At 29.1% G+C, this 26,986-nt stretch overlaps 7 protein-coding genes across 7 annotated transcripts in view; all 7 read right to left on the bottom strand.

The window, feature by feature from the left end:
* Nucleotides 1–3,057: 3,057 nt before the first annotated feature.
* Nucleotides 3,058–26,986, bottom strand: part of LOC111626146 (titin-like) — a 43,248-nt gene continuing 19,319 nt past the window's right edge. The window contains exons 26-56 of the mRNA XM_023369446.1: nucleotides 23,569–23,922; nucleotides 18,879–19,160; nucleotides 18,669–18,785; nucleotides 18,436–18,606; nucleotides 17,680–17,961; nucleotides 17,478–17,597; nucleotides 17,200–17,367; nucleotides 16,531–16,812; nucleotides 16,343–16,462; nucleotides 16,099–16,266; nucleotides 15,040–15,321; nucleotides 14,839–14,958; nucleotides 14,512–14,682; nucleotides 13,751–14,032; nucleotides 13,528–13,647; nucleotides 13,200–13,373; nucleotides 12,887–13,036; nucleotides 12,436–12,717; nucleotides 12,221–12,340; nucleotides 11,953–12,123; nucleotides 6,001–6,148; nucleotides 5,757–5,905; nucleotides 5,552–5,683; nucleotides 5,316–5,480; nucleotides 5,183–5,253; nucleotides 4,872–5,112; nucleotides 4,695–4,793; nucleotides 4,421–4,609; nucleotides 4,209–4,349; nucleotides 3,934–4,130; nucleotides 3,058–3,827 (exon numbers count right to left, since the gene is read on the bottom strand). Of these exons, the coding sequence (XP_023225214.1) occupies nucleotides 3,759–3,827; nucleotides 3,934–4,130; nucleotides 4,209–4,349; nucleotides 4,421–4,609; nucleotides 4,695–4,793; nucleotides 4,872–5,112; nucleotides 5,183–5,253; nucleotides 5,316–5,480; nucleotides 5,552–5,683; nucleotides 5,757–5,905; nucleotides 6,001–6,148; nucleotides 11,953–12,123; nucleotides 12,221–12,340; nucleotides 12,436–12,717; nucleotides 12,887–13,036; nucleotides 13,200–13,373; nucleotides 13,528–13,647; nucleotides 13,751–14,032; nucleotides 14,512–14,682; nucleotides 14,839–14,958; nucleotides 15,040–15,321; nucleotides 16,099–16,266; nucleotides 16,343–16,462; nucleotides 16,531–16,812; nucleotides 17,200–17,367; nucleotides 17,478–17,597; nucleotides 17,680–17,961; nucleotides 18,436–18,606; nucleotides 18,669–18,785; nucleotides 18,879–19,160; nucleotides 23,569–23,922 (5,537 nt within the window). The 3' untranslated portion in view covers nucleotides 3,058–3,758. The remainder of the gene's footprint in view (nucleotides 3,828–3,933; nucleotides 4,131–4,208; nucleotides 4,350–4,420; nucleotides 4,610–4,694; nucleotides 4,794–4,871; nucleotides 5,113–5,182; nucleotides 5,254–5,315; nucleotides 5,481–5,551; nucleotides 5,684–5,756; nucleotides 5,906–6,000; nucleotides 6,149–11,952; nucleotides 12,124–12,220; nucleotides 12,341–12,435; nucleotides 12,718–12,886; nucleotides 13,037–13,199; nucleotides 13,374–13,527; nucleotides 13,648–13,750; nucleotides 14,033–14,511; nucleotides 14,683–14,838; nucleotides 14,959–15,039; nucleotides 15,322–16,098; nucleotides 16,267–16,342; nucleotides 16,463–16,530; nucleotides 16,813–17,199; nucleotides 17,368–17,477; nucleotides 17,598–17,679; nucleotides 17,962–18,435; nucleotides 18,607–18,668; nucleotides 18,786–18,878; nucleotides 19,161–23,568; nucleotides 23,923–26,986) is intronic.
* On the bottom strand, nucleotides 9,142–11,930 carry LOC111626102 (Down syndrome cell adhesion molecule homolog). The gene is made up of 4 exons (XM_023369389.1): nucleotides 11,398–11,930; nucleotides 11,032–11,313; nucleotides 10,819–10,938; nucleotides 9,142–9,645 (listed from the first exon to the last, which is right to left on the bottom strand). Exons 1-4 carry the CDS (start codon nucleotides 11,465–11,467, stop codon nucleotides 9,464–9,466), a joined length of 654 nt encoding a protein of 217 aa, XP_023225157.1. The 5' UTR covers nucleotides 11,468–11,930; the 3' UTR covers nucleotides 9,142–9,463.
* LOC111626106 (Down syndrome cell adhesion molecule-like protein Dscam2) lies at nucleotides 12,684–14,455 on the bottom strand. Its single transcript, XM_023369392.1, has 4 exons — nucleotides 14,165–14,455; nucleotides 13,751–14,032; nucleotides 13,528–13,647; nucleotides 12,684–13,373 (listed from the first exon to the last, which is right to left on the bottom strand). The coding sequence occupies exons 1-4, from the start codon at nucleotides 14,217–14,219 to the stop codon at nucleotides 13,189–13,191; spliced, it is 642 nt and encodes a 213-aa protein (XP_023225160.1). The 5' UTR covers nucleotides 14,220–14,455; the 3' UTR covers nucleotides 12,684–13,188.
* Nucleotides 14,475–15,911, bottom strand: LOC111626105 (Down syndrome cell adhesion molecule-like protein Dscam2). Its single transcript, XM_023369391.1, has 4 exons — nucleotides 15,402–15,911; nucleotides 15,040–15,321; nucleotides 14,839–14,958; nucleotides 14,475–14,682 (listed from the first exon to the last, which is right to left on the bottom strand). The coding sequence occupies exons 1-4, from the start codon at nucleotides 15,460–15,462 to the stop codon at nucleotides 14,501–14,503; spliced, it is 645 nt and encodes a 214-aa protein (XP_023225159.1). The 5' UTR covers nucleotides 15,463–15,911; the 3' UTR covers nucleotides 14,475–14,500.
* On the bottom strand, nucleotides 15,986–17,323 carry LOC111626101 (Down syndrome cell adhesion molecule-like protein Dscam2). The gene is made up of 4 exons (XM_023369388.1): nucleotides 16,905–17,323; nucleotides 16,531–16,812; nucleotides 16,343–16,462; nucleotides 15,986–16,266 (listed from the first exon to the last, which is right to left on the bottom strand). Exons 1-4 carry the CDS (start codon nucleotides 16,969–16,971, stop codon nucleotides 16,082–16,084), a joined length of 654 nt encoding a protein of 217 aa, XP_023225156.1. The 5' UTR covers nucleotides 16,972–17,323; the 3' UTR covers nucleotides 15,986–16,081.
* On the bottom strand, nucleotides 17,428–18,146 carry LOC111626114 (Down syndrome cell adhesion molecule-like protein Dscam2). Its single transcript, XM_023369401.1, has 3 exons — nucleotides 18,036–18,146; nucleotides 17,680–17,961; nucleotides 17,428–17,597 (listed from the first exon to the last, which is right to left on the bottom strand). The coding sequence occupies exons 1-3, from the start codon at nucleotides 18,097–18,099 to the stop codon at nucleotides 17,446–17,448; spliced, it is 498 nt and encodes a 165-aa protein (XP_023225169.1). The 5' UTR covers nucleotides 18,100–18,146; the 3' UTR covers nucleotides 17,428–17,445.
* Nucleotides 18,262–19,786, bottom strand: LOC111626107 (Down syndrome cell adhesion molecule homolog). Its single transcript, XM_023369393.1, has 5 exons — nucleotides 19,571–19,786; nucleotides 18,879–19,160; nucleotides 18,669–18,785; nucleotides 18,436–18,606; nucleotides 18,262–18,370 (listed from the first exon to the last, which is right to left on the bottom strand). The coding sequence occupies exons 1-5, from the start codon at nucleotides 19,629–19,631 to the stop codon at nucleotides 18,360–18,362; spliced, it is 642 nt and encodes a 213-aa protein (XP_023225161.1). The 5' UTR covers nucleotides 19,632–19,786; the 3' UTR covers nucleotides 18,262–18,359.

The raw sequence follows: 26,986 nt of genomic DNA, 5'->3' as shown, positions 1-26,986 counted from the left end.
GCTACTCAAATATTTTACGTTTTTGATACTAAATTAACTTCTGAAGTATAATTTTTTATTGTTTTTATATTTTTCAATATATTTATTTTGTTTGTACAAAATAAAAAAATAATTTTTAACGATACAATAGTTTTCGTTAGGCTTAACATCGACGAAAATTCAACGCGAAGCGACACGCAACGAAGAAAAATTTCGAAATCGGATACGTTAAACTATTTTTTCGTACGTAAATCAGTTATCCGAAATATCAGTTATCCGGACAACTTCAGTCCCCAATTGATTCGGAAAATCGACGCTCTACTGTATATCTTTTTTCAACTGTACCATTTAGTTTTTCTGTAACAAGTCTATATCCACTTAAACATTTATTAATGTCGATGAGTAAGACCAATGTAGCTTTAAAATATGAAATAGAAATTATAAGGTTCCTCACAACAAAAAATTGACAGGAAAACCTTTAAAAAATGTTTAGGTGTGTCAGCCAAAAGAGAAAGAATGCAAGGAAAATTTTTGAAACCGATTATTTCTTAAAGGATTTTTTAATTTATTTTTTTTTTATTATTCTTATTATGTTTTGCTCACGTAGAATAGCCTATAATTTAGACAAGGTTCAATTGTTTCCATCAGAGATAAAATTTTACTCAATTGACTATGCTCATTCTTGTAATTAGCCCATACGATTATACAGAAAAACATTGATAATCATTATCTTTTAGACTTAATAGTCTTATTGCAGGAAACTTTATGTTGGATTTCCAACTTCTTTTTCTTTATTTACCCGTCATTATGAAATGGTAGCAGCATTATTATTTGCTAGCAGTATGTAATGATAAACACTACTGAAATTATCTTTGGTATATTTTTTTAATATGACAGTTTAAGTTAATTCTATATCTTAATTAGATGCGTCTGAATCGGAGATACTGATGAAGTATTAGGTTTACGAGAGTAATGATATTATGCCCAACAGTGGCCAATTGGATAAAATCATTGAACACTGGTTGATTATGGGTCCATACCTGACCCACGGCCTGGTCACGTGAGGTTTTCATTGCGTGTCTAATACCTAAATAAAACCTAATTTTGATAGATCAACTAAATGTGTGTTGCGCTGCCTCATTCCATTAATCCAATCCAATGGCGTTGTTTCTAGAAAGCAGCTGTTCAGATGATCATTTTGAAGAGTAAATCGAAAATTATAAACTTTTTTATTGTTTAGAACTAAATATAATAAACAATATATATAAGGAACTAACGAAAAAAAGTAGAGTTCAATTTCTTACATGATGATCTCAAGAATACCCTGTGATAGAAATACTTTGCGTGAGAATGACATAGTTTCGTCCTTGATCTGTTGATAACAGCATAGTTGTAATGACATTCTGATTTCCATTTCCATCAAAGAAGAGTAAAATGCAGTAGCATAATTTCTGTAGCTTAAAATAATACGAAGGACAGAAATTCATTGCAGTTAGCAGCACAACATGAAAATAATTTATTCCATGCAATTGCGTTTTCTTTTGTTTGATTCAACGTTTTGCATTCTTACTAAGGAAGTTTTAAGAAAATAAAGGATTCTCTAAACGCAAACATTCCGTGAATGTGGGGGGATCACGCCTTGAATATAGATTAGTAGAATTGCAGACTTTTATCATTTAATTTGAAAAATTTTGTAATTATGTTAAATAATGCTAAGGTAAATACATATTTTTAGTGCGTTAGTTTGTAAGTTAATACGATTTACGAAGTTATTCTTTCTGCTTGAGTTTATTATAGCGTAATAGAAAGAAAAGATAAGTAACTTTCGTTGAAGTGATTTTTTTTAAATTCGTGTACAGAGTATTATGCATTATTTAAACTTATCAGGATTTTCAGCCTTATAATTAAAATAATAACATTGAAAAAAAATAATGAAAAGAGATAGCATACTCATGAACCTGTTATCTTCGCGACATGGAAAATTATTTTATTGATAGTATACAATATGTAACTAAAATAATTATATGTAATAATTATTTTTATTACATATAAAATTGTAATAAAAATTGTTGTACTAAAGGCAAACCTTGTTACAGGGGAGAGATTGGTTAATACAGTATTTTCTTTTTTTCTAAATTTACATACAATTTTACATATGCTCTAGATTATTACAATATGTATTAATTAAATCAATTAAACAAATAATTCAATTTACATTTATTAATTTAATATCAATCAATTTTTCTTAAAGCGTTGATTGATTTACAATATGAATATTAATATTTAGCTTAAAATATTTGAAATGTTAGTACATTTAAGTAAATTAACTAAAATAATTATAGAGTACGGATTGAATTATTGATAATCTTTATATGAACCGAGCATATAATGGGCATCAAATAATCCTAATATACAGGACGTAGTGGCTCAGTAACCAATCACAAATTAGCATTAGAGTATTAATTGAAAAATATTTAAAATTTCTTGACAACCATTATTTCTCTGAGTTTTCTGTATGGCTTATCTGAATTATATGTATTTAATTTAAACACAAAATCTTACAAATACATCTTTCTAATTAAAATTTAATTATGTGTTCATTAAGTTTCGACCAATTAGAACGCGGAGAATAATAAAATAATGTTTTTTTAAAGCTTTACAGTCATTTTTTTGCGAAATATATGTGCTAATTCTGTTTTGATTCTCACTTACATTCTAATTATTTCTCTGTTTACAAAAGAGATTCACAAATTAACCGCCAGAGGAATTCTGTCGTTTTGTTGTCATTCGGCCATTGCTGAGACAAATCGATCATTTCGATTATGTTGAGTACATGCGGTCGCACTAAACATTGACTCCTCCTACTGGTGTTGAACTGAATATAAAATTTCACCGATCAATATCTCGCACTTCAGTGGTGGCATAATCACGGACAATACAATAGTAGTACTAATTTTTTTAAAATATTATACAATTTCCGATCTTTTCAATATTTAAATATAATAATTGTCAAGAAAGTATTTGTTTAAAACTTCACAAAGGAATAGACACTAAAGATTAAAACAAAAACAAGCCACATTTATTTCAAATAGTTTACAATGAGTACAAACTTATTCATATTGTTTTTCTTATAATGATCAATTTAGGTAACTGTAAAACGTTCTCGCAGTACAGATAATAGCCTATATCAAAGAATATAGTAAATGACATTCACAATAGTAATTATTTTCATGTTTTAAAGTAGATAAGACACTGCTTTTGTAAACATGTTTAACGCTATGAATAAACATGCGAAGATATTTGAACTCCTAATATCCTTTTGTTATCCAGTCCACTGAATAGCAAATTTCACAGAATATTAAATAGTTAAAATTTGATAATAAAACAGTGCTGATACATTGCATTGCTGTGCATATACAAGATTTTTTTTCTTTTGTACGGCTACATATATTTTTTTTCTTATGTAAGTATAATCTAGGACACGATTATTATTTATTATAATTACAAACATCACATATACTCACTTATCTATAAATAAGTTAAAATTTAAACAAGAACAACTTTATAAATAACAAAGATTTTTTCATTTTTCAATAAAAATATCTGGTACAAAATTTATACTAAAAATGGCGAGTAAAATTGTGACTTGGTAGACAATCAAGACACGTGCATATTCATTTAACTTTTCTGATGAGAGAACTTGAAGTTTCTCTTTCATCTCTTCCGATTTAAAATTTTTGGAGGCAGTGGTTGCAATAGAATAATGGGAAGAACTGATATTAAACATGAGCTATTCCTTTCTTGATAGCGCTAGGCCTTGGAAAAGATTCTGGCCTTTGTTTATTGTGCTAAAATTAGAATAAAAATTTTTGTAAAAATATAAATTTTATAGATCTTATGCATAATTTAATTATTTACTTTTAATATTTAAGTTTATAAACCATTTTCTCTTACAGGACTCAAGATCTCTTGACGACAGTCATCTCCATATAAATCTTCATTATCTATACGCGAAGGTATAGATGCATAAGAAGCCACACTTATTGCGGGCGTTCCTGGTTCAGGTTGACTATGAGGTCTTGCTTTATCCATATCTATATACCTTTGAGAAGAACCAACGGCATATGCATACTGTTGGCCACTTTGTATCGCTGTAATTATTAATATTTAAATTTTAATTTCCTTTAAAAATAGGGTTTGTATTCATGTGAGAAAACTCATTTATTTACCTCTTTCTAGAGTATGCCGTGATTTTGATTTATGTAAGAAAATGGAAACAACCAATATGACTACTATAATAGCTGCTAGAGATGCTGATGCTGGGATAATTACCGAAGGATCGAGGTAAAAAGGCATTCTCATTCCAAATCCTAATTTAAAATAGTACAATTGTTAGTACTGTAAAACAATCAAAATTGTATAAGAAGTGAATAAAACCAACCTTTATCGCCTGTTCTAACACTAAGAATACCACTAGGATCACCTCGACCATATCTGTTATTTGCAGTAACATAAACGTTATACGTAGTATCACTGTCTAAACCTGTTAGTGTATATTTGGTCTGATCGGAAGCTAATAAAGGAACGTGTAACCAGTGTCCTACTTTTTTACGATAATGAAGCGTATAACCTGAAAATTTATTTAAATATTTAACAATTTATATTATAGTAATTTATGGATACCAGTTTAGTTGATGAAAATTAATTTCAAATACCTGTCACTGGTTCATCTCTTGAAATGGTATGTCCCCATTTAACACTTATTGTTGAATCAGAAGCAGATAATAGGGAAACCGATGGAGGCCGAGGTAGTACTATATATAAAAATAATTAAATATAAATAAAATTGGAGAAATATATATGATATAAATGAAAGAAAAATAATTGCAAACCTCCATCTAATGTTTTAACAATCAGTTCTTGAGAAGCGGGTCCCGTTCCAGCTCCGTTATAAGCTTTTACTACAATGCTGTATTTAGATGATTTCTTAAGACCATTTAACAAATATTCATGAGTGATGTTAACGTTCATGGCTTCCACAGTTTTAAAAGAATAAGGTTGTGGAGATCCTTCCATTTTATAACCAACGTAATAGCCTTTTAATTTTCCATGCCAATATTCCTTGGGAGGAGCCTAATTTCAAATTGACATATCATTTTATAAATCTGGAAAAGTTTTCTATACATTAGAGAAATTTTCATACCTTCCATCTAACTAATATTGTGTAAGGGCCTCTAGATTCAACCCAGAGATCTGTCGGAGGGCCACTTGGCTCTATAAAAAAATATTATTTTTAGTTAAAAATTTTTAAATAAGTTTAAAATTTCTATAGTTACCTTCTTCTCCCGTCACAAATCGTACAGTTTCAGAAGGTTCCCCGTGACCTATTTCGTTTTCCGCAATAACTGTTAAAGCATAAGATGTACCTGGATGAAGATTATTTATAACTACAGAAGTATGAGCAGCCGTCACTTCTTCCTCTTGCAACATTTGAGAACCGGCTATAAGTTTGAGACGCCATTAATAATAAATATAAATTCATATTAAAACTTATAAAATATCAAAAACTTGCCTTTGTCTTTCCAATATTGAACAATATATTTGGTAATCGGGCTATTTCCCGAATAAGGTGCTGTCCATGTTATATTGGCACTTCTACTCCAAATCTCCTGGATTTTAACATCTAACGGTTGAGCTGGCACCTCTGCACGAAACATTAAGCACGTAAGCTCAAGTTAAAAATTTTAATCATCTTTTATTCTTAAAATATTACCAACCAACAACTAAAACTTTTATATTTCTATCGTCACTGCCATATATATTCTGAGCAACACAACTATAGAGTGCTCCATCTCGTCTATCAACTGTTCGGATATATAATTCAGAATTTAATCCAGTCGTTGAAGTTGTCTCGAATTTTTCATATCTGTTCGAATATATATTTTATATTATTTAAATTTTATTAATTTTATAAGAATAGCAATGTCATCAATCAAAAATAAATCTTTTAAGTTGTTCTACCTTGACAATTCTGAAATTTCTAATTCTTTTTTATCTCTTAACCATTTCACTGTTAGCGGATGATCACCCAAAGCATCGCATCTCAAAATGGCACTATCTCCTTGTCTAACTGTTTGAACACTAAATTTTTCTTCAAATCTAGCTGGAACTATATTAATATATATATTTTAACAACTAATATTACAATGATAAAATTTTAGATGCTATTTGATATCCCAGATATGATAAAATAACCCGCGAAAATTTGTAAAATAATAAGATAACATGCTTCAATTTCAGACAAGCTTACACATAATCCAAAGTAAATAATTTAAATAAACCAATTTATTTTTTATAAATAAATCAACATTCTTTGGAATTAATATTTTACATTCATTTCAAAAACAAAAGAAGCCTATTGCCTTTATTTACATATAAACATTACTGAAGAGGATTTGAAAATGGAAAATATGTTTATACGTTTCTTGAAGCATATTAAGAGTTGTAAAAAATGACAAAAATTATTAAAAATAAATACCAACATAAATTGGGAAATTTTTTATTAAAATACGAATAATAGAAAAGTTCAAGTTAATTGAACGACAAAAATCAATATTACTTTCATTGTAAAAGTTTAAATCTTAAGCGGCTTTTGTTTACATTAATTATTCATTTCTGCAAATTAAATCCATTTAGATGTAACACTTAATGTATATATAGCTGATAATAAATACAAATTTAATTTTTTTATATTATAAAAAGTCACTACACACATTTTTTACACACATAATGAAATAATATAAATAAATATGATAAGTTAAAACTTAATAATTAGAATACACTATTCATATATAAAATATTAATTAATTTGTAAATATATATTCTTAATAATTTTAAAGTAATTTTTACCAATAAAATGTTTATTGAACATGCTTGCATTGCAACCATAGACATGATTTATAGAGAAAATTGTTTTTTTGATTTCTTTTTTTTTACAATTTAGTCAACTGTCAGCAAGAAAAATGTCTCCCGAGAAAAGAGAAAAGGGGGGAATATATATTCAACGAAAAATTTGCTTATGGAAAAACGATTTATTCAAAACCGAGAGTACAAAATTGATCTACCAAAGTTGTGATTGCTGAAGCGAAATCGCCAACGTTGCTGCCTTCTCTTTCAAACCCGGAAATTCAAGAATATTTTTGAAAATGTTACAGATTTACTTATAAACAGGTAAATATAGAAGTTTCTTATTTATTTCGTGCTGAATAAATAACGGATTATAACTGAGTATTTGTATTATGTGTAAATATGCAGTTATATGCATACGCACATAGATTCAAAGCTACAAGTACGGTAATAAATAAATATACCGGTATGTAATCGCTAAAATAAAACGATAAAATGAAAGTATGTTAAATTCAACAAGTCACTGAAATTTTTATCAGACAAAAAAAATTTCAGTGAGTTGTTGAATTTACTAACTAACGTAAAATTTTTCAACTCAATTAATATTTTATCGTATTATTCCAGCTTTCTTTTGTTGTATATTTACTGTATATAAAATTGCTCGCACATATTTAAAGATTATATATTTATCTCAAACTAAGGTATTGTACAGTAAGTTAACTATTATATAAATCTGTTGAGAGGAAACTCGGTCGAGTAATAAAAAGAAAAAGGCGACTAAAATATCGATCAGATTGACGTTACCAATTTAATTTTTTTCGCCAAAAAGCTCTATTAACTAAGTTAAAACGACAAAATGACCGGGGACATTTCTAATGGTCTGTAATGTCTGCAAATTACAACTCAGTTTGTTCTTCGCAACATAAAATTAATGCTTCAATTATATTTAATGAAATCTTTCAAAGTCGCTTTTTTTTTAAGTAATAGTCTAGTTTAACACCTATCCTTTCCATTTTGTTCTTCACAGTTTTAATGAAAATAAAAAATTCGATTGTAAATTTTTAAAAAGTGTACCTTAACATTCTTATAATTTCGTTTCATAATTCCTCACTTGAAAATTAAGAAAAAAAAAAAAATTGTTTTATCTAAATCATGCGTGAATGACCTTCAGTCCGAATTTCAATAATGGATGAAGTATAAATCAATAAATTTTCTGGGTGCTGAAACTTTTTCTGGGTCAGTAAAACTCTATTACAAGGAGAAAAAAGAGGAGGGAAACTAACAGCAGTTATTTTATCCTTTCTATTGGTCTACTATTTGAAAGTGAAATTATTTGTATTTGCTTTCACTTCATTTTTACAAATGTAAAGTGAAAGCTAATAATGTACTGCGCTACCGTAAGTATAATTTCGTTCAGTGCACGCAATAATTATTAACGAGATTTTTTTTTTCTTTTTATATCCTTTATTATATGGCATCAATTGTATTGTCAAACGTGATGACAAGAATTAATTACAGTTTACTGATCATTATCATGATTTATCTAAAATCGTTCTTTCCGTACTAAAATTATATTCTTTTATTTGCTTCGATAAAAATTATAAATGATAAATTCTATAAATAATTTATGAACGGTTATTTATAAAATCTTATCTTATTTTAATTCTGTACAAACAGAATTTTAACTTAAAATAGGTATCATNATGAAAGTATGTTAAATTCAACAAGTCACTGAAATTTTTATCAGACAAAAAAAATTTCAGTGAGTTGTTGAATTTACTAACTAACGTAAAATTTTTCAACTCAATTAATATTTTATCGTATTATTCCAGCTTTCTTTTGTTGTATATTTACTGTATATAATCGAAGCAAATATCGAAGCAAATATTACATTCGTAATATTTGCTTCGATAAAAATTATAAATGATAAATTCTATAAATAATTTATGAACGGTTATTTATAAAATCTTATCTTATTTTAATTCTGTACAAACAGAATTTTAACTTAAAATAGGTATCATAATTTTAAAGTTTATATTACAATATTAAATGTAAAGTGAAAGGAAATTTTAAAGTTTATATTACAATATTAAATGTAAAGTGAAAGGAAATTTTAAAGTTTATATTACAATATTAATTAAAATGGCAAATACATTTAGATAAATAACTTTTACTTTAACGACCTAATTATAATAATATTTAAAATTAAAAAATTATCATAAATATTACTTAATAAAATGCTAATATTTTTTGCTATTAAGTATTTTTTATATAATTTTATGTACAGTGTGTTTTATTTATTTTATACAAATGCTATTTGTTAAATTGTATTTTGCATTTTTTATTGACATTATTGACTATAACGCGTTGTAGACAAAAATACTTTTAATCAATTAATTTGTATTAGGACACACATATGTATGTAAAATAAGACGTACTCTAATTAGCGAGATTGTTTTTAAAGTTTAAGTCTTACTTGAAGAATTTGTCTTCAGATACAGTAAATGGTTAACTTAGAGTCGAGAAAACAAACCCTTAAAACTCTAAAGATGCTCCTTTTTTTTATTAAAGTATCATTTTACATCTTACCGTGTACAGCTAACGTTATGACAATGGAAATCGGATTTCCTACTCCATTATCCGCCTTACATTCGTACTGACCACTATCTTCTTCCTTGGCATCGATCAGATTCCAGTCTCCGTTATCAGTTATTTTGTATCTTGAATTCGTACTAATAACTTGAAAGTTTTTGCTAGCATNAAATTTCAGCATGACAACCTCTCTGTACACAGTTCAGACTACGTACAAAACAATGACTTAGAAGCAAAATGTTTCATGTTTGGACTAAACTGCCTTGATTCAGATTGACAACACAATAAAGAATGCTATTAGCATTGCAAAATTTAGTTTTGTCTGTAGAAATACTTTGTTTCAAGCCATGGCCAATCTATTAAAATGCAACTTTTGTTTCTGTATGTTTTAACAAGTATTTGGAATGTGTACATTTTATTATTTCTTTGATTTCTGTGTACCTTGTATCGTTGAACTGTGTACAATTTTATGTTAATATATTAGATTAGATTACTGTTATAAATAACAAAAGAGCATAATTATTTTTATATACAAAATGTTCTTAATATAAGAAAATCGTTTAAATTTATTCATAACCATAAACAGGATAAAATGACAGATTATCGACAGAAGGGAATCGAAGAAAATTTAGACTGAAATTGGATATCATATATAATGAAAATCAGCTATCCATCGTGATTGTTCTTACTGTTTTATACACATATTAATCTATTAACAAATTACGTTCAAAATTTTAAACTAAATTGATAAATTTTTAGGTAGGAATTTCCATTTTTATTTTATTCGAATAAAACTTTATGATCGTGTGAACTGTTTACGAAATGAAACCAATAAAGGCTACTTTTAAATTGAAAAATAAGCTAGCATAAAATTTTAAAACCCTATTTTTTATTCTTAAAAAATATTTTCCTATGTTTATAGATTCATTCTTGAAAAATTATACACCTAGATCTTAGAAATATATTTTATTAAAAATTGCGGATAAAAAAGAAGAGATGCTTTACTTCCTGTCAATTACAGGCTAATTGCTCTTCTACAAATATTAGAAAAGTTTACTCTTATTATTCTTGTCACTCGTTTAAATCGTTGGCCTCGAGAACATAATATAATCCATAACTGTCAATTTTGGTTCCGCACAAAGAGATCTACTCTTGATTGCATTTTGATTCCTAATACCTCAGATAATTTATCGTTCACAAAGTAACAAAACTCGCTTAAATTTTTTTGTATGTAATAAAAAAATTGATATTTAGTTTTCATTATTATAACTTAATATATTTCAAAGTGCTTTCATTAATATGCTTAACTCATAGAAAATTTATTGTATTTTATATTCGTACCGTTTATCTTAGACCAAACAATTCCTGGCTGAGGATAACCACTAGCTCTACAATTAATTTGTGTCGAGGAACCTATAAAAATTTCTTGATTTTGTGGTTTTATTATCCATTCAGGTGGAGCTATAAAAATTCAGTACTTAAATTTTACGATGTAAAAACACAAAAAGCACAAATTACATTTATTTTAAAATATAATTATGTAAATAAAATTACCTTTTACTAGAAGTGAAAGGGTAAATTCGTCAGATCCAAAGTTATTTTTTACTAGACATGTATAATTACCATTACTGTTATGAGTAAGAGGTTCTATCGATAGAAATGATACATCTTCGTATTGTCTGATTTGTATTTTGTCGTTTGTTTCGATATTTTTTCCATTTTTTAGCCAAGAGAATGCTAAAGGTGGTTCTCCAGATACAACTGAACAAGACATACTCGCCTTGTTTCCTATACTTAATCCATCAGGTAAAACAAAAGGTTGAATCTTCGGAGCTTCTGAAAAATATTTAATTAATGAAATATATGATATGCTAACAAACTATATTACATTTTCTAGATTTTAAAATATGTTTCTCTTACCTGAATTGCAAGTAATTTCTCTCATTAGAAGCACAATTAGAAATATGTCTATCCAGTTTACAGACATCATGTATTGATCTTTCTACGAAATAGTGAGCATCATAAAGATCGACAGAAGTTTGCTTAATTTCGAGGAGTGCAAATTAATGTACACACTAAGCAATCTTTGTTCTATTCATCCAAATAGTTGACTTTCATCCCAATCTTATTGACTGCTGGGAGAATAACCTGCATAGTAATGACCCCTCGTGGCGTTAATTTGAACTAAAATTGTATCAATTCATTGTTTTATCCCAATGAAAGAAATATCCTCTTTGAGAATTTCCATCTTTGTTTAATTTAATAGAAACTCAACCAAATTTAAATTTATAAAAAACAGAATTTAAACACGCGAATTTTTCATTTAAGTACAACGATGGTTACAGGAAGTTTAAATTAACAAAAACAAGCATGTAATGAGAATAGATAAATTTTAATTGCCATATTACGTGTAATAAAAGGTTGATTTGCAATTACTAGTCACTTTTACTTAATTATAATTAATTAACTTCCTACCATGCACAGAAATAGTCGCTACAGAATTTAGTTTTTCACCAACTCCATTGTCAGCTTCGCATTTATAATTACCGCTATCTTCAGGTGTAACATTTAAAATAGTTAAATTTCCGTAGTCAGTAACATAATATCTTATGTTAGTATCGATCGCGATCAGCTGGCCACTCGTATCTGAAAATACGATAAGATGTTATTACAATTGATAAAAAATAAAATAAAAAATAATTACTATATCGTGTTGAAGATAAGGCACGAATTAAGCAGGTACCTTTCTCCTTGAACCAAGTTATCTTCGGTAATGGATATCCATCTGCTAGGCAAATCATTTCAACTCTTGCACCAACGTAAACATCCTGATTTTTTGGTTTCGTCTTCCACTTAGCTGGAGCTAAATACATGTAATTAATTATCAAAAATATTTTAATTAAAATAAAATTTTATATAATAGAAAATAAGAAAAATTATTAGTGAATTATTAGTAACCTTTAACTGTTAGTGATGCAGTGAAACTATCAGATCCTAAATTGTTTTTCACTATACAACTGTAGTTTCCAGTATTAGATGGAGTAACTGGGTTTATTACTAAAATGGAAACGCCATTATATTGTCCAATTTCCAAATTAGAGCTATCTAAAATTTCTTTATTGTCTTTTATCCATTTAAAATCTAAAGGCATATTTCCAGTAATTACATTGCAGGAAACACTGATTTTCTGCCCAACGTTTACATTTTCGGGAAATATAAATGGTTGAATTTTTGGACTATCTAATAAAAAATATAATAAAATTATATATAATCATATACTACAAACATTGTTTTAATGTAAAAAAAAAAACAAAACTTAAACGATAAGTTAGCATTTTAAAAGCAGAATGATAACAAATTATTTGTATTTTCTATTGTAGCAAGAATAAATGCAATACGATTTGCTTACCTTGATCACAGAATATCCAGCTTGGGAATACAACGCTCAATACTATTCTTAAAATCCACATGTTCGTTAGTATTCTTCGAAATTTGACCAAGATGTCGTATAGACGATACGAATCAGTAAATCTTAAACTACTCAGGTGAAATGTATATTAAACTGTTTTTAAGACATGGAAGTCGACCAACACATCCTTTGTCAATAACTACTTATGGCGAATGTCTAATAGAGACAAGACGCCATCAAGCGACCGAAAATTAAACTAAAACAAATATAGCTCGAAAACTTGTATGTAGATATGCTTTATATTAAAACTTACTGAATACAGAAATTGTTACAGATTTACGAAGATCGTTTCCGATTCCGTTCGAAGCTTGACACTCGTATAATCCTTCATCAGATTTTCCTATTTTTAAGAGATTTAGTGTTCCATCTGCTGATATAATACTGTTACTGGAGGCAGAAACAGGTTTAAAATTTGTATCTGAAGAAGCTGAAATGTAGTTAGGAACATAATTTTATTTAAATTATTATTGGAAATTACGATATCAAGCAATTAAAAATTTAAATATATTCTTTGAAGTATTTTCGTATTTTCATGCAAACCTAACCTAACAAATAAGTCAAAATTGTTGTCTATTACTTACTTTCAGCCTTTTTCCAATTTATTGTTGGCGTTGGTATGCCTGTTACAGAACAGTGTAAACTAATGTTAGAACCCATCACGGACTGCACATTTTCGGGCTGGGTTATCCACTGTGGAGAAGCTATAAATTAAAAAAAATCATCTTGGAATACAATGTAAATAAGTCTATATATATCTAAATGGCTTTAAGAAAACTGCGAGCAAAAATCAGAAATGAGACAAACCTTTCACAATAAGAGCAGCTGTGTGTTTACTGGATTTTTCTTTAGAAGTGACAATACAGGTATAATTTCCGCTATCATCTGCTCTTACCGGATTAATTGTCAGAAGAGAAACATCAGAATAATACATCACTTTTATATATTCGTTATCAGTTATCAGTTTTCCATTTTTAAACCATTTAAAACTTATTTGTGTATCTTCGGTAACTGTCGTACAAGTTGCTGTTACTTTCTCATTTACCATCACATTTTCTCGGAAATTAAATGGAGAAACATTCAATTCCCCTAAATATCGATTTTAAAAAGAATATAGATCTTTGTTAGCATAAAAATAAAAATAAAGTTTTATAAATCCGAATAGAGAATTATCGAACAATATTCAGTTAATATAGACAATTTAATGTATTCGGAACTTACCTCCAAAAACAACGAAAATCTGTAGGCACACAACACTTATTAATAAACTCATCATCTTGTAGATTATATGTTTTCAAGAAAATCAAGTGTAATACGTCATTATAATGATAAGGAATTTCACTATATCGTACACGATTGTTTGTATGTTATGGCGATAACTCCCCAGAACAGCTTCACAAAGGAATATCCTCAAAACACTCTAGTGGCTGATAAACGAACTATTATCTACATTTTATTAATAATTTTAAGAAAACCTCAAAGTACTAATTAAGTAAAATGCTTTCAAAAATTTCTAATTTATTTAAGAACAATCAAGAGTATACACTTTAATGTTATCTACAGCTTACCATTAACTGTTACCTCAACAGTTTTTAATAGAGCTGTGCCTACATTATTATTAACTTGACATTGGTAATGCCCGGCATCGTCTTTACTAATTCCACACATAATTAAAGAACCATTTTGGTAAATTTGCGCTCGTTTATTGTCATTCATGGATGTAAACTCTTTACTCTGGCCTAAAAAAAAAATTAATTATTTCTTATCCTTTTATACACTGAGCTTTATAAAAACTATAGGTCTAGTCGTATCTATACGATCATTGAAAATTTTATATTTTAAATATTAATATTAAATTGCACAATTGTAAATGTAGTATGTAACTGTTTACTTACCAGTCGATTTCTTCCATGCAACTTCAGGCTTTGGCAATCCTTTTGCTAAACATATTAATTCAATGCATTTTCCCTCTGGTGTATGAATGTCTTTTGGTTGCGTTATCCACTCTGGTGGTGCTAATTATAATTTTACACTTAATTTCCGGATTTTATTTAACCATATTTAATATTCAGAAGTAAAAATGAAAATACTTTTACCTTTAACGATAAGATTAGCAATATAACTGTCTCTACCTAATGAATTTTCCACTATACAAGTATAATTTCCCATATTATCATGAGTAACTGATGTTATGGTTAAAACTGTATAATCTTCATTAAAATCTACAGAAACATTTGGTATATCCTTTATACCCCGACCATCTTTAATCCATTTAAATTTCAAAGGAGGAATGCCTGATTTGATACCACAAGTGGCTCTAACTCGTTCTCCTACTGATACAAATTCGGGAAATGTAACAGCTTGAAGTTTGGGTGCTCCTAGAATTAAGACATTGTTAGTTATTATTAAGATTAATTAAAATATTCAATCACTATTTTTATGTTTTCAAGATGTTTACCTTCTTCAGCTGCAGCAATTATGAACAGGGTCAACGATATAACTTCTAGAATAGTTCTCATCGTAGACTACCTCTATGAAAGTGATCATATAGAGCTAAAATTTGTGAATACTCAACAATATATTTCGTCTAGAACAAACTGAGCTTAATCTAAGAAGGAATTCGTCAGCGGAACAACACACGAAATGAATGTGAACTCAACATGGCGTTGTGAAACAAAGATTGAAAAGCTTAATATCAACGCATTAAACGCCATCTACGGGATCTTCTCGAAAACTTATTTAATCATAACAATTATGCCTTAGTATTTTGAAAAATCAATCTTAGTGAACATTTTATATGGTATCTTTATTAATAATAATCACAATTAGGGAAGAAATGTAACGTATAGTCAGAGTAAAACATATTAGACTAATCACATTATTCATATCCAAAATGAAAAAGTAAGAAAGAAACGAAATGAATTTAATCAGAAAATTTTTAATTAAAACTTTAATGTTTAAAATTGTTGATTATAAAGTAAATAAGGTTTACTTTATTGCATTTAAATGACACTCGAAGGAATCGAGTGTCATTTAAATGTTTTTAAAATGTTAGTAAGCTATTAAAGAACAACTATTAACTAATGGTTAACATATTTTTAATTAGCGCGCTTGATTATATTCTGTACAAAACATGAGTTACATATGTATATTACCAAACTTACAGAGAACTGATATTAAAATTTTCTTTTTAAGTATTTTTCCAACTCCGTTGCCGGCTTCACACTCATAATAACCTTCATCATCTTTTGTTGCTTGAGGAATTATTAAAATTCCATTTTTAACTAAATATTTCCTTTCTTCGATTTCGGTTCTAGTTTGGTCTAATAATTAAAAAAATATATATTTTTATTTATTTAATAAATTGTTTATAATTTAATTAAAAATGTATAAATATACCTTTATATTTAAACCATAAAACCGTTGGTTTAGGTCTACCAGAAGCCGCGCAGTTTACACTAATATTTTTACTCATTATTACTTCTGTATCAGTGGGTAAGTCTTTCCACTCGGGAGGCACTAAAATAATTTATGACTTTATTATATCTTATTAATTATAATAAATCATAAAAAGATCTAATTAATACCTTTAATATCTAAAAGTGCAGTAAAACTATTCCTTTGCTTTCCATCAGAAACAATACATGTATAATTGCCAGTATCTTCTTCGATAACAGGATGTATAACTATATTAGATACATCCGAAAAATATAATATTTTTATTCTTTCTCCTTCGACGATTTCTTTTCCATCTTTCAACCATCTAAACACCAAATTTCCATTACCAGTAGTAGTTGTGCATGTAGCAGTTACTTTCTCACCACCCATAACATTATCACGAAACTGAAAGGCTGGAATATGTAGTTCCTCTAAAATAAAGCAAAAATAATTTTTCTCTTACCTCGGAATTAAAAAAAAATGTATTTAGAGTTAATTAAGTTAATTACATGTCAGAACTTACCTGATGAAGTACTTGACAAAGTGAAAATGAAAAACACAGCGCTTGCATATAAAAATATGAAAGCCATTATTAAATAAAAAGTAAACTACTTTTTAAAAGGAATCGGAGAACATATAAGACGTCTTGATAGAATCCATTTCTTTATCGCTAAACTCGCAAATCGCTGAAATGGCGAACATACTCTGAATCACAAAGACACTAATGTTGAAAGTAAAGCGCCCTCTGCTCAAAATCTTTAAATACTCCTTTCCAAATTTTCTCGTTCAATGGTTTTAGTTTATGATATTCCACTTACCATTAATGATAATTTCTGCATTTTTCTGTAATGGAGGACCGATTCCGTTTGTTGCTTCACATATATAATTTCCACTATCTGCTTGATTAGCAGGACAAAGTAGAAGAGAACCATTTACAGCTATTTGCAACCGATGATTGTCAATGACTTTAACAAGAGATTCACTTCCTATTTATAAATATGAAAAATGTTACTACTGTGAACGAAAATAAAATTAATTGGAGTTTTAACAATAATTTCGATTCATTAATTTAAAATTCTTTCATGAATTTTCATACCTGTTCTTAATTTCCAAATTATTTCAGGTTGTGGAAGACCTTCAGCTCTGCATTCTACTTCTATACAACTTCCTTGAACTATTTTCAAATCTTTAGGATATTTTATCCATACAGGAGGAGCTAAACATTATCGTCGCACTTTATTCTTTATTCTTCTTCCATTCTTAAACCACAGAAATACTTAATTTTTTAAAGTACTCACCTTTTAGAAAGAGCTGAGCTGTAAAAGAATCTTTACCAAATTTATTTTCAACGAGACATGTATAATTTCCAGCATCATTTCTAGATGATGGCACTATCGTTAGAACAGAATAATCTGTTTGCATATCTATAGTCAAATTATCAGTGCTCAATAACATCTTTCCGTTTTTTAACCATTTATAATTTAATGGTTTCATTCCAGATTTTATACCACATATAACATTCACCCTATCGCCGAAAGTCACTGTTTCCGGAAATGTAAACGGCTGAAGTTTTGGTGGTTCTATTATATAAAATAATCGTTTAAGCCACGATATATTTTGTTCAAACGAGCGTTAAAATATTCTGTACACTCACCTCCCAAGATTACGATGAAAAATTCGATGGCCAAGATACATAAAGGATAGGTTATCACATACATTTTCAAATATAAATTAAGATAATCAGGAAATGAATTTTTATCCTTGAAGAAGTGAATAGAATCTTAATCTCTTCGTATAATTAATTTCAGAAGCTTCATAATTAGGTAATAATTATGAGCTATGTATTCTCAATGCAAAATGTAATTCACCCACTGTTAAGCGTACGATATGGCGGCAATGACAACAACGCGAAACAAAGCGCAAGAGCAACACTACATACAACTAGCGCCATCGTGTGAATTCCTTTTAAAGTTAAATTTTAATTTTGCCCTGAAATTCGAAAATTGAGTTTCCAGTATATGTTATAATATAATAATAAATTCAAAAAAACTTACTCAATACTGAAATAAATACTGTTTTCTTTAGAACTTCTCCCATGCCGTTAGAAACTTCACATGTATAACTACCTTGGTCATATTTTAAAGCTGATTTAATAGTAAGAGTGCCTTCGCTTATCAATAAATGTTGAGAATCAGACTGAAGAACGTTAAAGTTTCCTTTTGCATCTAGCGAAGCAATAATGAATTTTAAAACTGTAAGATTATTATTCAAGTATGAAAATATTTACCTGATATTTTCCATGTCACTGTAGGTCGCGGAACTCCAGAAGCTAAACAAGATATACTGACGCTTTCCTTAAGAATCACAGACGTATCTGAAGGTGAACTAATCCATTTTGGTGGTGCTGAAAATAATTAAGCAATATATGTATATTTATTCATTATCTATATAACAGTTTGAAAAAACAAAGTATATTTTAAAGGAGAATACTCATCACCTCTAACATTTAATGAGGCTGTGAAACTACTTTGTTCTTTTTCTGATTTCACAGTGCATGTATAATTCCCAGAATCGGTTTCTGCTACTGAACTGATCACAATAGTGGATAAATCCGAGTAAGTTAAAATTTTTATTCTGTTTTCACTCTTAATCTTATTTCCATCCTTAGTCCATTCAAAAATCAAATTGCTGCCACCTTGTTTAGTGATGCAGGTAGTTGTTGTTTGCTCGTTTACAAAAACAGCATTCGGAAAAGTAAAGTTTTGCACCGTCAATTCACCTGTATTTCAAAAAAAATAATGATTTCTTTTTAAAAATTACATATTATGTATAATACATAAAATGTAAATTAATATTATAACATGTCATAAATTCATTTCGAAATAATAAATCAATTACTAAACTCAGGCTTCGTGATTTAATTAAAAATAATACACGTGTTTATAGGAAGTTGTGTTTTACATCAAATTAATATCCATTAGAAATTAACACGAAGAAATTCTTGAATTTGGCCGGAAGAAAATTGTAAAATCGGATTCAAGGATTTCGGAGAAATATTTTTCTTTTGTATAGATAATTTCGAAAAAAATTATTATATATTTTTACTAGAATGCGATATACATAATTCTAAACTGCATTATAAAAATATCATACTGTTTTCAAATAAAAATATAAAAATTATATCCTTACTTGAAATCGTGGATAAGCCGCTTAAAAATGCGATAAAAATTGCACTTTGTTTTAATACCATTACGTTGTTTTCGATATTTTAAAATATTGGATCCAATCAAATACAAATATGTGAAGTTAGAATATTTTGTGAAATGAGATGTAAGAATTTAGTAATATAAAGTAACTCAAACGGAGACTGATATGTCAGCTAAACTTAACATTCTTTCTTATTAAATGGCGTCAGTAGACAATGAGCATACGAAATGCCCTCTAGTACACTAGTGTTGAACTTAGAAAATAAATATCGATATAAATAAAAAACGTTATTATTATGCCTAATGAAAATAATAGAAATTTATAAATTCTCGTAGTAATTATTAATAAAGCAAAACAGTATGCTGCTTCTGTTTTGTAAAATTATACAGTACACTGTTCCACGCTCAAGTATAGGTTTTACTTCCCCTTTCCGACAAGAGATTTTTCAACATCATCTCGCTTCACGGCGCAAAATGATAGATACTTGCACACAGCATATACTCAGATAAACCTACTTACGTAAAGAATTGGCACGTTTAAACATTCTTGTTAGACAACTAGCAATTATTTTAAGAAATAATAATTGATTTCAATATTTAAAATGCTAGTTTATTCTGATTATTTCATTACGCGGATTTCCACTGTTGCGTACAGCGTACACTTAAGTATCTGAATAATTCGATATTTATTAAGATTTTGTGCGCATTTAAAATGATTAATTTATGAAGTTTTAATGTAATTTTAAGCTTATTTAAAATGCTACTTTATTCTGATTATTTCATTACACGGATTTCCACTGCTGCGTACAGCGTACACTTAAGTATCTGAATAATTCGATATTTATTAAGATATTTTGTGAATTCATTATAATATTTTGAAGAATAACTATAAATTATTATTTTATGTTAAGTAGAAATGTATATAAACTTTTATATATATTTATATTAATAAAACTGCTTTCAAAAATGACAAAAATGTTTTTAATTAACTAGCATTTTAAATATTGAANTGTGAATACTTGCGAATATTTTATAAATTAATACTAACTAAATAAACTTTTTGTTCTAGATCAGTGTTTCTCAACGGGGGCGATATCGCCCCCATGTGGACGTTTTTCCATGTTGAGGGGGCGATTAATAACAATTTATATTTTGGGGGGCGAAAAACAATTTTCTGGGCGATATAGTAAAACATTATATTAAGAATAATTAGATATTTTATTCGTTACATCGTACAATAATTAAACAAATAACATTATACCAGTCACTAGTCTATTCAATGCAGTACGAATTTGGCTCGCAGCATCGGAATTTTGAAGTGAAGGAAGGGGTCGATACTACGTTGAAGGGGCAACGATTCGTTAGAGGTTGAGAAACACTGTTTTAGATGAAGAAAATTATTCTAATTCGATTTAATTAATTAAACAGTACTATTATAATTCTGTAATAATTGTAAAGTTAAGCAAATACAGTCTGAAAAACTGTTAATTACATACGAAAAAAAACGTTTTTATCTGTAACCTGAAAAAAAATTTTTTTAAATGTTATATTATATGCCAGCACTGTTTTGAACTCGGTCATCATATTAAACATTTTGTTCTTTATCAGTGATGTAAGTTAGCTTTACTGTAATTATTCCTTGTATTGTTGAGAAGCCGTTAATTTGTTTCATTTGTTATAAATATATAGGATTAAATTTTTATACGTGATTGAACCGATATGAAATTGTTGTTGCTATATTTGGATTTATTACACAAATAGAAAACAATCATCGTATTAGTAGATATATAATTTAATATTAAATGGCTTAATTATGCAGTTGTAAAAGATTTTTATTCTCTTATGATTTACACTATATATATTGTTTTATTGAGTGGTTTTGATATTATTTCATTTCTTACATTTGTGTAAATTCTTACAAACTTCTAATAAGCATAAATAAACAAAATATTCTTATATTAACAAGTTTGAAGCTAATCTAAATAAAAACTAATTGAATATTTTAAATTATAACTATGTACAATATTAATGTTCTTACGGATCTGATTACGGAAATTTCAAGTAACTAGTTAAATTTAATCAGTCTTCCATAAAAAAATAATCAAAAGTTATTCATACTAATAAATGTATTGAAGAAACATGATACAGTAATTCTTTGATTTCTCATCAAAGGTGTTTTTGCTCTTATATAGTTATGTTCAAAAGATTTTTGCCTCTTTATTCATTTCATTTTTTTCTTTTAAGATATAAATTTGCGTGAATGTACACGTGCCTACAATAAAATAATATATTTTCCTAATGAATGATATAAAATCGCAATTTGAATGACTGTAAATGTATATTTTATTATTTTTTTTTAATTTTATTATTTTTGCAGAGAAAAAAATTCATTATATTAGGATAAAAGTTCATTACGTAAACGATCTGTATATTAGCATATACAGATCATTTACGTAAACGTAATCAAATAATAATCATAATACACTAAATATTGCTTATAACGTAAATTATTACATATTCAAATACTATCAATACTATATATCACAAATACAACGTCATATTCATTGATAAACAAAATGAAATCACATACATCATGGACATATCCATTCTAAACACCCGCGATATATAAAATATCTATACAGTACTTTTAAAATCAATAAATGCACAGAACTTGCCTAAGAAGTAAAGCCCCTGTGAAAAATGGATAAAGAACTTATTGTGCTGTTATCCTTTTTTCCATGGATGTCATATCATATAATTATACTTCACAAGATCATTAGATTTTAATAACAGCATTTATATCTTACTAACAGTAAGAGAAAATAGCATAAAAGACAGATGTGTCTTTGAATAGTGACGAATGAATTATTTGAATATGTTTAAACTTAATATTACTCTATATTGTTTTATAATATATTTCTCTAATTATTGCCCGGCTACCAAAAATATTAGAAAAGCGTCTGACTTGCTTGTAATATAGAATATATAGCTTAAAATACGTGTGATATATAGTATCCACTTTATTTTATTTAATTCTTTAAATGACAAAATACAATTTCTGAAATTTTGCTGTTTTTGCAGGTTCCTTTTTTTATATTTAAACTACACCAGATAAAATGTCACACAATCTATAAATGCTCAAGTTTTATATGAAATCGGTTGCATACATAAAAAAGATTATTCCCAGTTTAATATAAAGTGATTCAAACTGAAGATGGGAGCATTCAAATGCAAGAATTAAGAACTATTCACTCGGAAAAAGTTTTTGTTGTTTCCGAAAACTTGTGCGAGTTACTCTATTATAATACTAATAATTCTGAAAAAATGCGGTCCTTGCGAGAGTCTGAGCTGTTAAGGGCCGCATTTCAGAATTAGTACATAAGACAGCGAACTTGCCAATTTGCGATTTCGAATACTAAAACGTCTTGTCAGCTGTCGGAAATTACAATACAATTATCCAATCAGATTTGATAGATTGTGCTGGTTTTCGCAAATTGGACTACTTTAAACGACTTAACGCTTCCAAAATTTTTTATTGGACTATTTGCGACTTTTGGCTACTTCTAAACTCTACAATAACGTCGCTAGTGTTATTTCTTTTATTTGATTTTTTCGCTGTATTAGAAATCAATCGATTGTATTGAAGAACATTTTCAATATGGAGTGAAACCTGCTAATGTGAACACCAAACAGACCACCTCAAAGTAGTCACCATAGGCAGAAAGAAGGATGTAGGTATTCTTGAATGAAATCACTTAAGTGGAAATAAGCAAAAAGGCTGATAATATGAAATACAAAAAAAATTACTAAATAATTGATTACACAGTGTTGTAAACAAAAACAGAAGAGAAACAATGCAACAAATTCAGTTTTTGTGAGAAACTCATCAATCCTGGATTGCTATAGAATTTTGTTTATAAAAATTTTCATCAAGTATAATTTTATTTATTTGATATATAGACATAAGAACCTCAGGACAACTAGTAGTCTCATAGCGAGAGACTATTTTCTCCAGAATATCGTAAACTTCCTTGTGGGATAAAGCCAAGGGCTTCTCTTCTTCGTTATGATACAGGCTTCCTTTTCCGCTATTTTTATCCTTTCTTGCAATGAACACTTTTCGGACCCTTCCAAAAACACTTTCTGAATGAATAGGTTCGGTGTTCACGATATCACGTTCACAGTCAACAACTTCGTCTGTGTTTTCTAATTCGGGAATCAAGACAGTAATATCTGCAGTAGGGTTTTCCTTTTGGATTTCGTCGTTCTTTTCTTTACGGAATTCCACGCATTTGATATCCAAAAGATCGCATCGATAACTCTTTGGTCCAAAGGCTGTAGAATTGACGTTGAGTTTGGAGGCAGAAATTTTAGTTATAGTACGACCATTTTTTCACAGGACAATTGTTAATTAAGGCAGTTGTCTACAATCAAAATTAATGTTCCGATTTTGTTTCCTCATTAAGGTGTTAACATCACTGAACTCACTCACTATCTCGATTAACTTGTTAATCGGGATAGCGAGTTATTGAAAAAGAAAGAAAATGAATCTAACCTTCGAATTAAAAATTCCCACACAAAGAAACTTAACAATAAGCAAAGAACGCGTAGCTCACTTTACTAGAGGGACAAGGGAAACCTCGATGGTGACTCGACATTGATCGCTATCATAACGGAAATTTTTAAATTTTCTGCCAAAACTGTTTCTAAAAATTGCACATTATTGGCGCGTCGCTAGTGTTATTTTCAATTTATGATACAGATTACTTTAAAATTTTCAAACTGCCATTTCTTTTATTCAAGCTTCCAAAATATGATTTCAAAAGATTATAGGAAATTTGATTTAACCCTATCTACGAAAAGTCAATGGTTTCAATGGTATATTTCATATTTGCGAAGTGATCGTTACAAATTCTTTAAAATGATTTGTTTTATGTTTTTTTAATGGTCACTTTACCCAAGATGATTTCTTATCTTGGGACATGACCGGTCAATAGTCAAATTAGACAGGTAGTCACTGTACGCAGATACATCCCTGTTGCAAAATGTATTATTTTGCAACGGGACCTGCTAAAGTGCTTAATTAACTTAAGGTTGTTTCACCACAGCAATATTATATAATTATGTGTGAAGCGTGGACTCGATGCGTTTATATTTCGCGTTAAAATGATGCTGAAAGTAAAAGGCATTTATTGTTTTATATTTGAGTCTTCATCATTGATGTTAAATGTATTGACAAATGAGGAATCATTAAACGAGGATACATTGACAAAAGGTATCAAAGAACAAATCTGAAGACAAAGATAAACTTGAAAAAGAATTATTAAAATATATCCTACCGCGAGCCATGTTATCCGGGTTGGTTTTATTTGTTTAAAGCAAACTCGACACCTGAACAATCTAACCAAGGAGAATGCCTCCCGGGAGGTTTTTATGGGGAACTGGCTTCTATTTAAGTATTACAAACGTGAGGAAAACCCAGAAAACTCCACGTGGCCAGCCCATTGAAAAGGCACGAACCGAATTTTCGGTTATCCGATGTAGCGTCAGTCTAAATTACCTCGGATAATCAGAGTTCAACTGTCAGAATAATTTTGTGATCTGACTTATCGAGGAATCTTATACTCTAATTAATCGTTTACTTCAATCTCTGTAATTATCAATATGTTCTTGAATCCTCGGTAATAGTTCTTTACTAACTTCTCCAAACGAGGCAAATTAGCAGTGCTGTGTTACCTTATTTTTGTTGTTTTACGAATAATATTCGTTGCTTGTTCTCGAGAACTCGATTCTCGAAAAATCATTCGATTTTGAAAGTGTTGGATTCTGCTCCTAGTTAATTCCAATAAAGACCTTGTGTCCACATTGTCATGAGTATGCGGTTTCAGTTCAAAATTCGGTCTTTACATACGTACCTACGTACTGTACATATGTATGCGGAAATTTTCCGTCTTTTTTTTGTACTTTTTAGGCTCAGGATATCAAAACGAGCCCAAAAAAATCGGGGTTGAGATTTGCAAAAACTCTGACCCTCGTATTCACCAACACGAGTTAGAGTTAGAGTTAGGGTTAACTCTCGAGTTACTGGTAAATTGGTATTCACCAACTCCGAATCTCGAGTCAAACACAATAACCCTAACTCTAACTCTANAAAATCGGGGTTGAGATTTGCAAAAACTCTGACCCTCGTATTCACCAACACGAGTTAGAGTTAGAGTTAGGGTTAACTCTCGAGTTACTGGTAAATTGGTATTCACCAACTCCGAATCTCGAGTCAAACACAATAACCCTAACTCTAACTCTAACTCTAGGGGTGCATATACTTTTGGGATCAAACTGATCCAAGATCACTTCGATCGTACAAATCGTGTATACAAACGAACTACTGTGATCCGATCGATCTCTATTTACGTATACAAACACCATCTAGGATCAATTGGATCTCGATCAAACTAATCCTAGCGGAAGGTAGGATCGTTTGGATCGGATAAAAGAGATTAAAGATGGCGGCTTCCATGGTCGAAGTTAAGCTGACAGTGCATTTCTTCCTTTTCCTATTTCTTTTGATTGTAATAAAATGGGAACAAGATCCTTCAGTAAATTTTCGAAAGTAAGTCGACTTACTCGAAAGTGTTCTTTAAAAACATTTGGCCTATATTCTAATGCAACCTCTGAAACATAGTTAGTTATTTTGCATACCGATTTCTTTTTTTTCTTTCTTTTATATTGTGTTAAATAATTAACCAAAATTAATTCTTCTTCCTCGGATTCTGAATCTAATTCCGATAATATTTCTAAAATGATTCCTAAACTTGCCGCCATCTTCGATCCTACTCGTATACTTTCCGCCATGACAGAAGCTATCTGTATCACGTGACAAGGACTGATCCGATTTTACAGATCGATCTATACAAAACGAAAAGTATATGCACCCTAGGAAATCGGCGAGTAGACGATAACTCTAGGTTTGACGCCTGCGCAAAGCGGTCTATTTCAGAGAAAAATGGCGACATTCGACGAAGACGAAGCCGAGATGCTAGAAAATCTGAAATATTTAGATTATATAGATCGTATGGAACGAAGAAGTCGGCGGATTATTTCTCCAAGAAGAAATGACCTCGAACAATTGGACGATTACGACTTTCTATGTCGATATCGTTTGCCAAAAGAGAGCGTAAGAAACCTATTAGAACGAATTGGTTTCCTCCTCCTGTTTTAAATAATTCGGCTTTTTTTGTGCCTGTTCTTTCACGGCTTTCTCTTTTAAATTCTTATAACAGTCCAATAACTGTTTGGTTTTTCTAAGGGTGTCACCCGGGATACCATTGAATTCCTTTGTTAGTTCTTCCTATGTGCCTCTCTTGTTTGGAAGAAATCGCATTTGTTTTCTTGTTTTCAA

The sequence above is a fragment of the Centruroides sculpturatus genome, unplaced genomic scaffold (genome assembly GCF_000671375.1).
Source record: "Centruroides sculpturatus isolate CEXI.00-Female unplaced genomic scaffold, Cexi_2.0 scaffold305, whole genome shotgun sequence".
In the NCBI taxonomy this organism is placed as follows: Eukaryota; Metazoa; Arthropoda; class Arachnida; order Scorpiones; family Buthidae; genus Centruroides; species Centruroides sculpturatus.
This window is presented reverse-complemented; position numbering and strand designations above follow the sequence as displayed.

Coding starts and splice junctions, on each gene's coding strand:
- LOC111626105 (XM_023369391.1), bottom strand. CDS start 15,462: ATGAGAACTATTCTAGAAGTTATATCGTTGACCCTGTTCATAATTGCT. Junction 15,322..15,401: donor AATTGCTGCAGCTGAAGAAG/GTAAACATCTTG, acceptor TCTTAATTCTAG/GAGCACCCAAACTTCAAGCT. Junction 14,959..15,039: donor TGCTAATCTTATCGTTAAAG/GTAAAAGTATTT, acceptor AATTATAATTAG/CACCACCAGAGTGGATAACG.
- LOC111626101 (XM_023369388.1), bottom strand. CDS start 16,971: ATGGCTTTCATATTTTTATATGCAAGCGCTGTGTTTTTCATTTTCACT. Junction 16,463..16,530: donor TGCACTTTTAGATATTAAAG/GTATTAATTAGA, acceptor AAATTATTTTAG/TGCCTCCCGAGTGGAAAGAC. Junction 16,267..16,342: donor TTTATGGTTTAAATATAAAG/GTATATTTATAC, acceptor TTTAATTATTAG/ACCAAACTAGAACCGAAATC.
- LOC111626102 (XM_023369389.1), bottom strand. CDS start 11,467: ATGATGTCTGTAAACTGGATAGACATATTTCTAATTGTGCTTCTAATG. Junction 11,314..11,397: donor AGAAATTACTTGCAATTCAG/GTAAGAGAAACA, acceptor AATATTTTTCAG/AAGCTCCGAAGATTCAACCT. Junction 10,939..11,031: donor CCTTTCACTTCTAGTAAAAG/GTAATTTTATTT, acceptor GAATTTTTATAG/CTCCACCTGAATGGATAATA.
- LOC111626107 (XM_023369393.1), bottom strand. CDS start 19,631: ATGGTATTAAAACAAAGTGCAATTTTTATCGCATTTTTAAGCGGCTTA. Junction 19,161..19,570: donor CGGCTTATCCACGATTTCAA/GTAAGGATATAA, acceptor TTTGAAATACAG/GTGAATTGACGGTGCAAAAC. Junction 18,786..18,878: donor AGCCTCATTAAATGTTAGAG/GTGATGAGTATT, acceptor AATTATTTTCAG/CACCACCAAAATGGATTAGT.
- LOC111626114 (XM_023369401.1), bottom strand. CDS start 18,099: ATGTATGTGATAACCTATCCTTTATGTATCTTGGCCATCGAATTTTTC. Junction 17,962..18,035: donor TTTCATCGTAATCTTGGGAG/GTGAGTGTACAG, acceptor TTTATATAATAG/AACCACCAAAACTTCAGCCG. Junction 17,598..17,679: donor AGCTCAGCTCTTTCTAAAAG/GTGAGTACTTTA, acceptor GATAATGTTTAG/CTCCTCCTGTATGGATAAAA.
- LOC111626106 (XM_023369392.1), bottom strand. CDS start 14,219: ATGATGAGTTTATTAATAAGTGTTGTGTGCCTACAGATTTTCGTTGTT. Junction 13,648..13,750: donor AGCTGCTCTTATTGTGAAAG/GTTTGTCTCATT, acceptor TTTAATTTATAG/CTTCTCCACAGTGGATAACC. Junction 13,374..13,527: donor AAATTGGAAAAAGGCTGAAA/GTAAGTAATAGA, acceptor ACTACATTTCAG/CTTCTTCAGATACAAATTTT.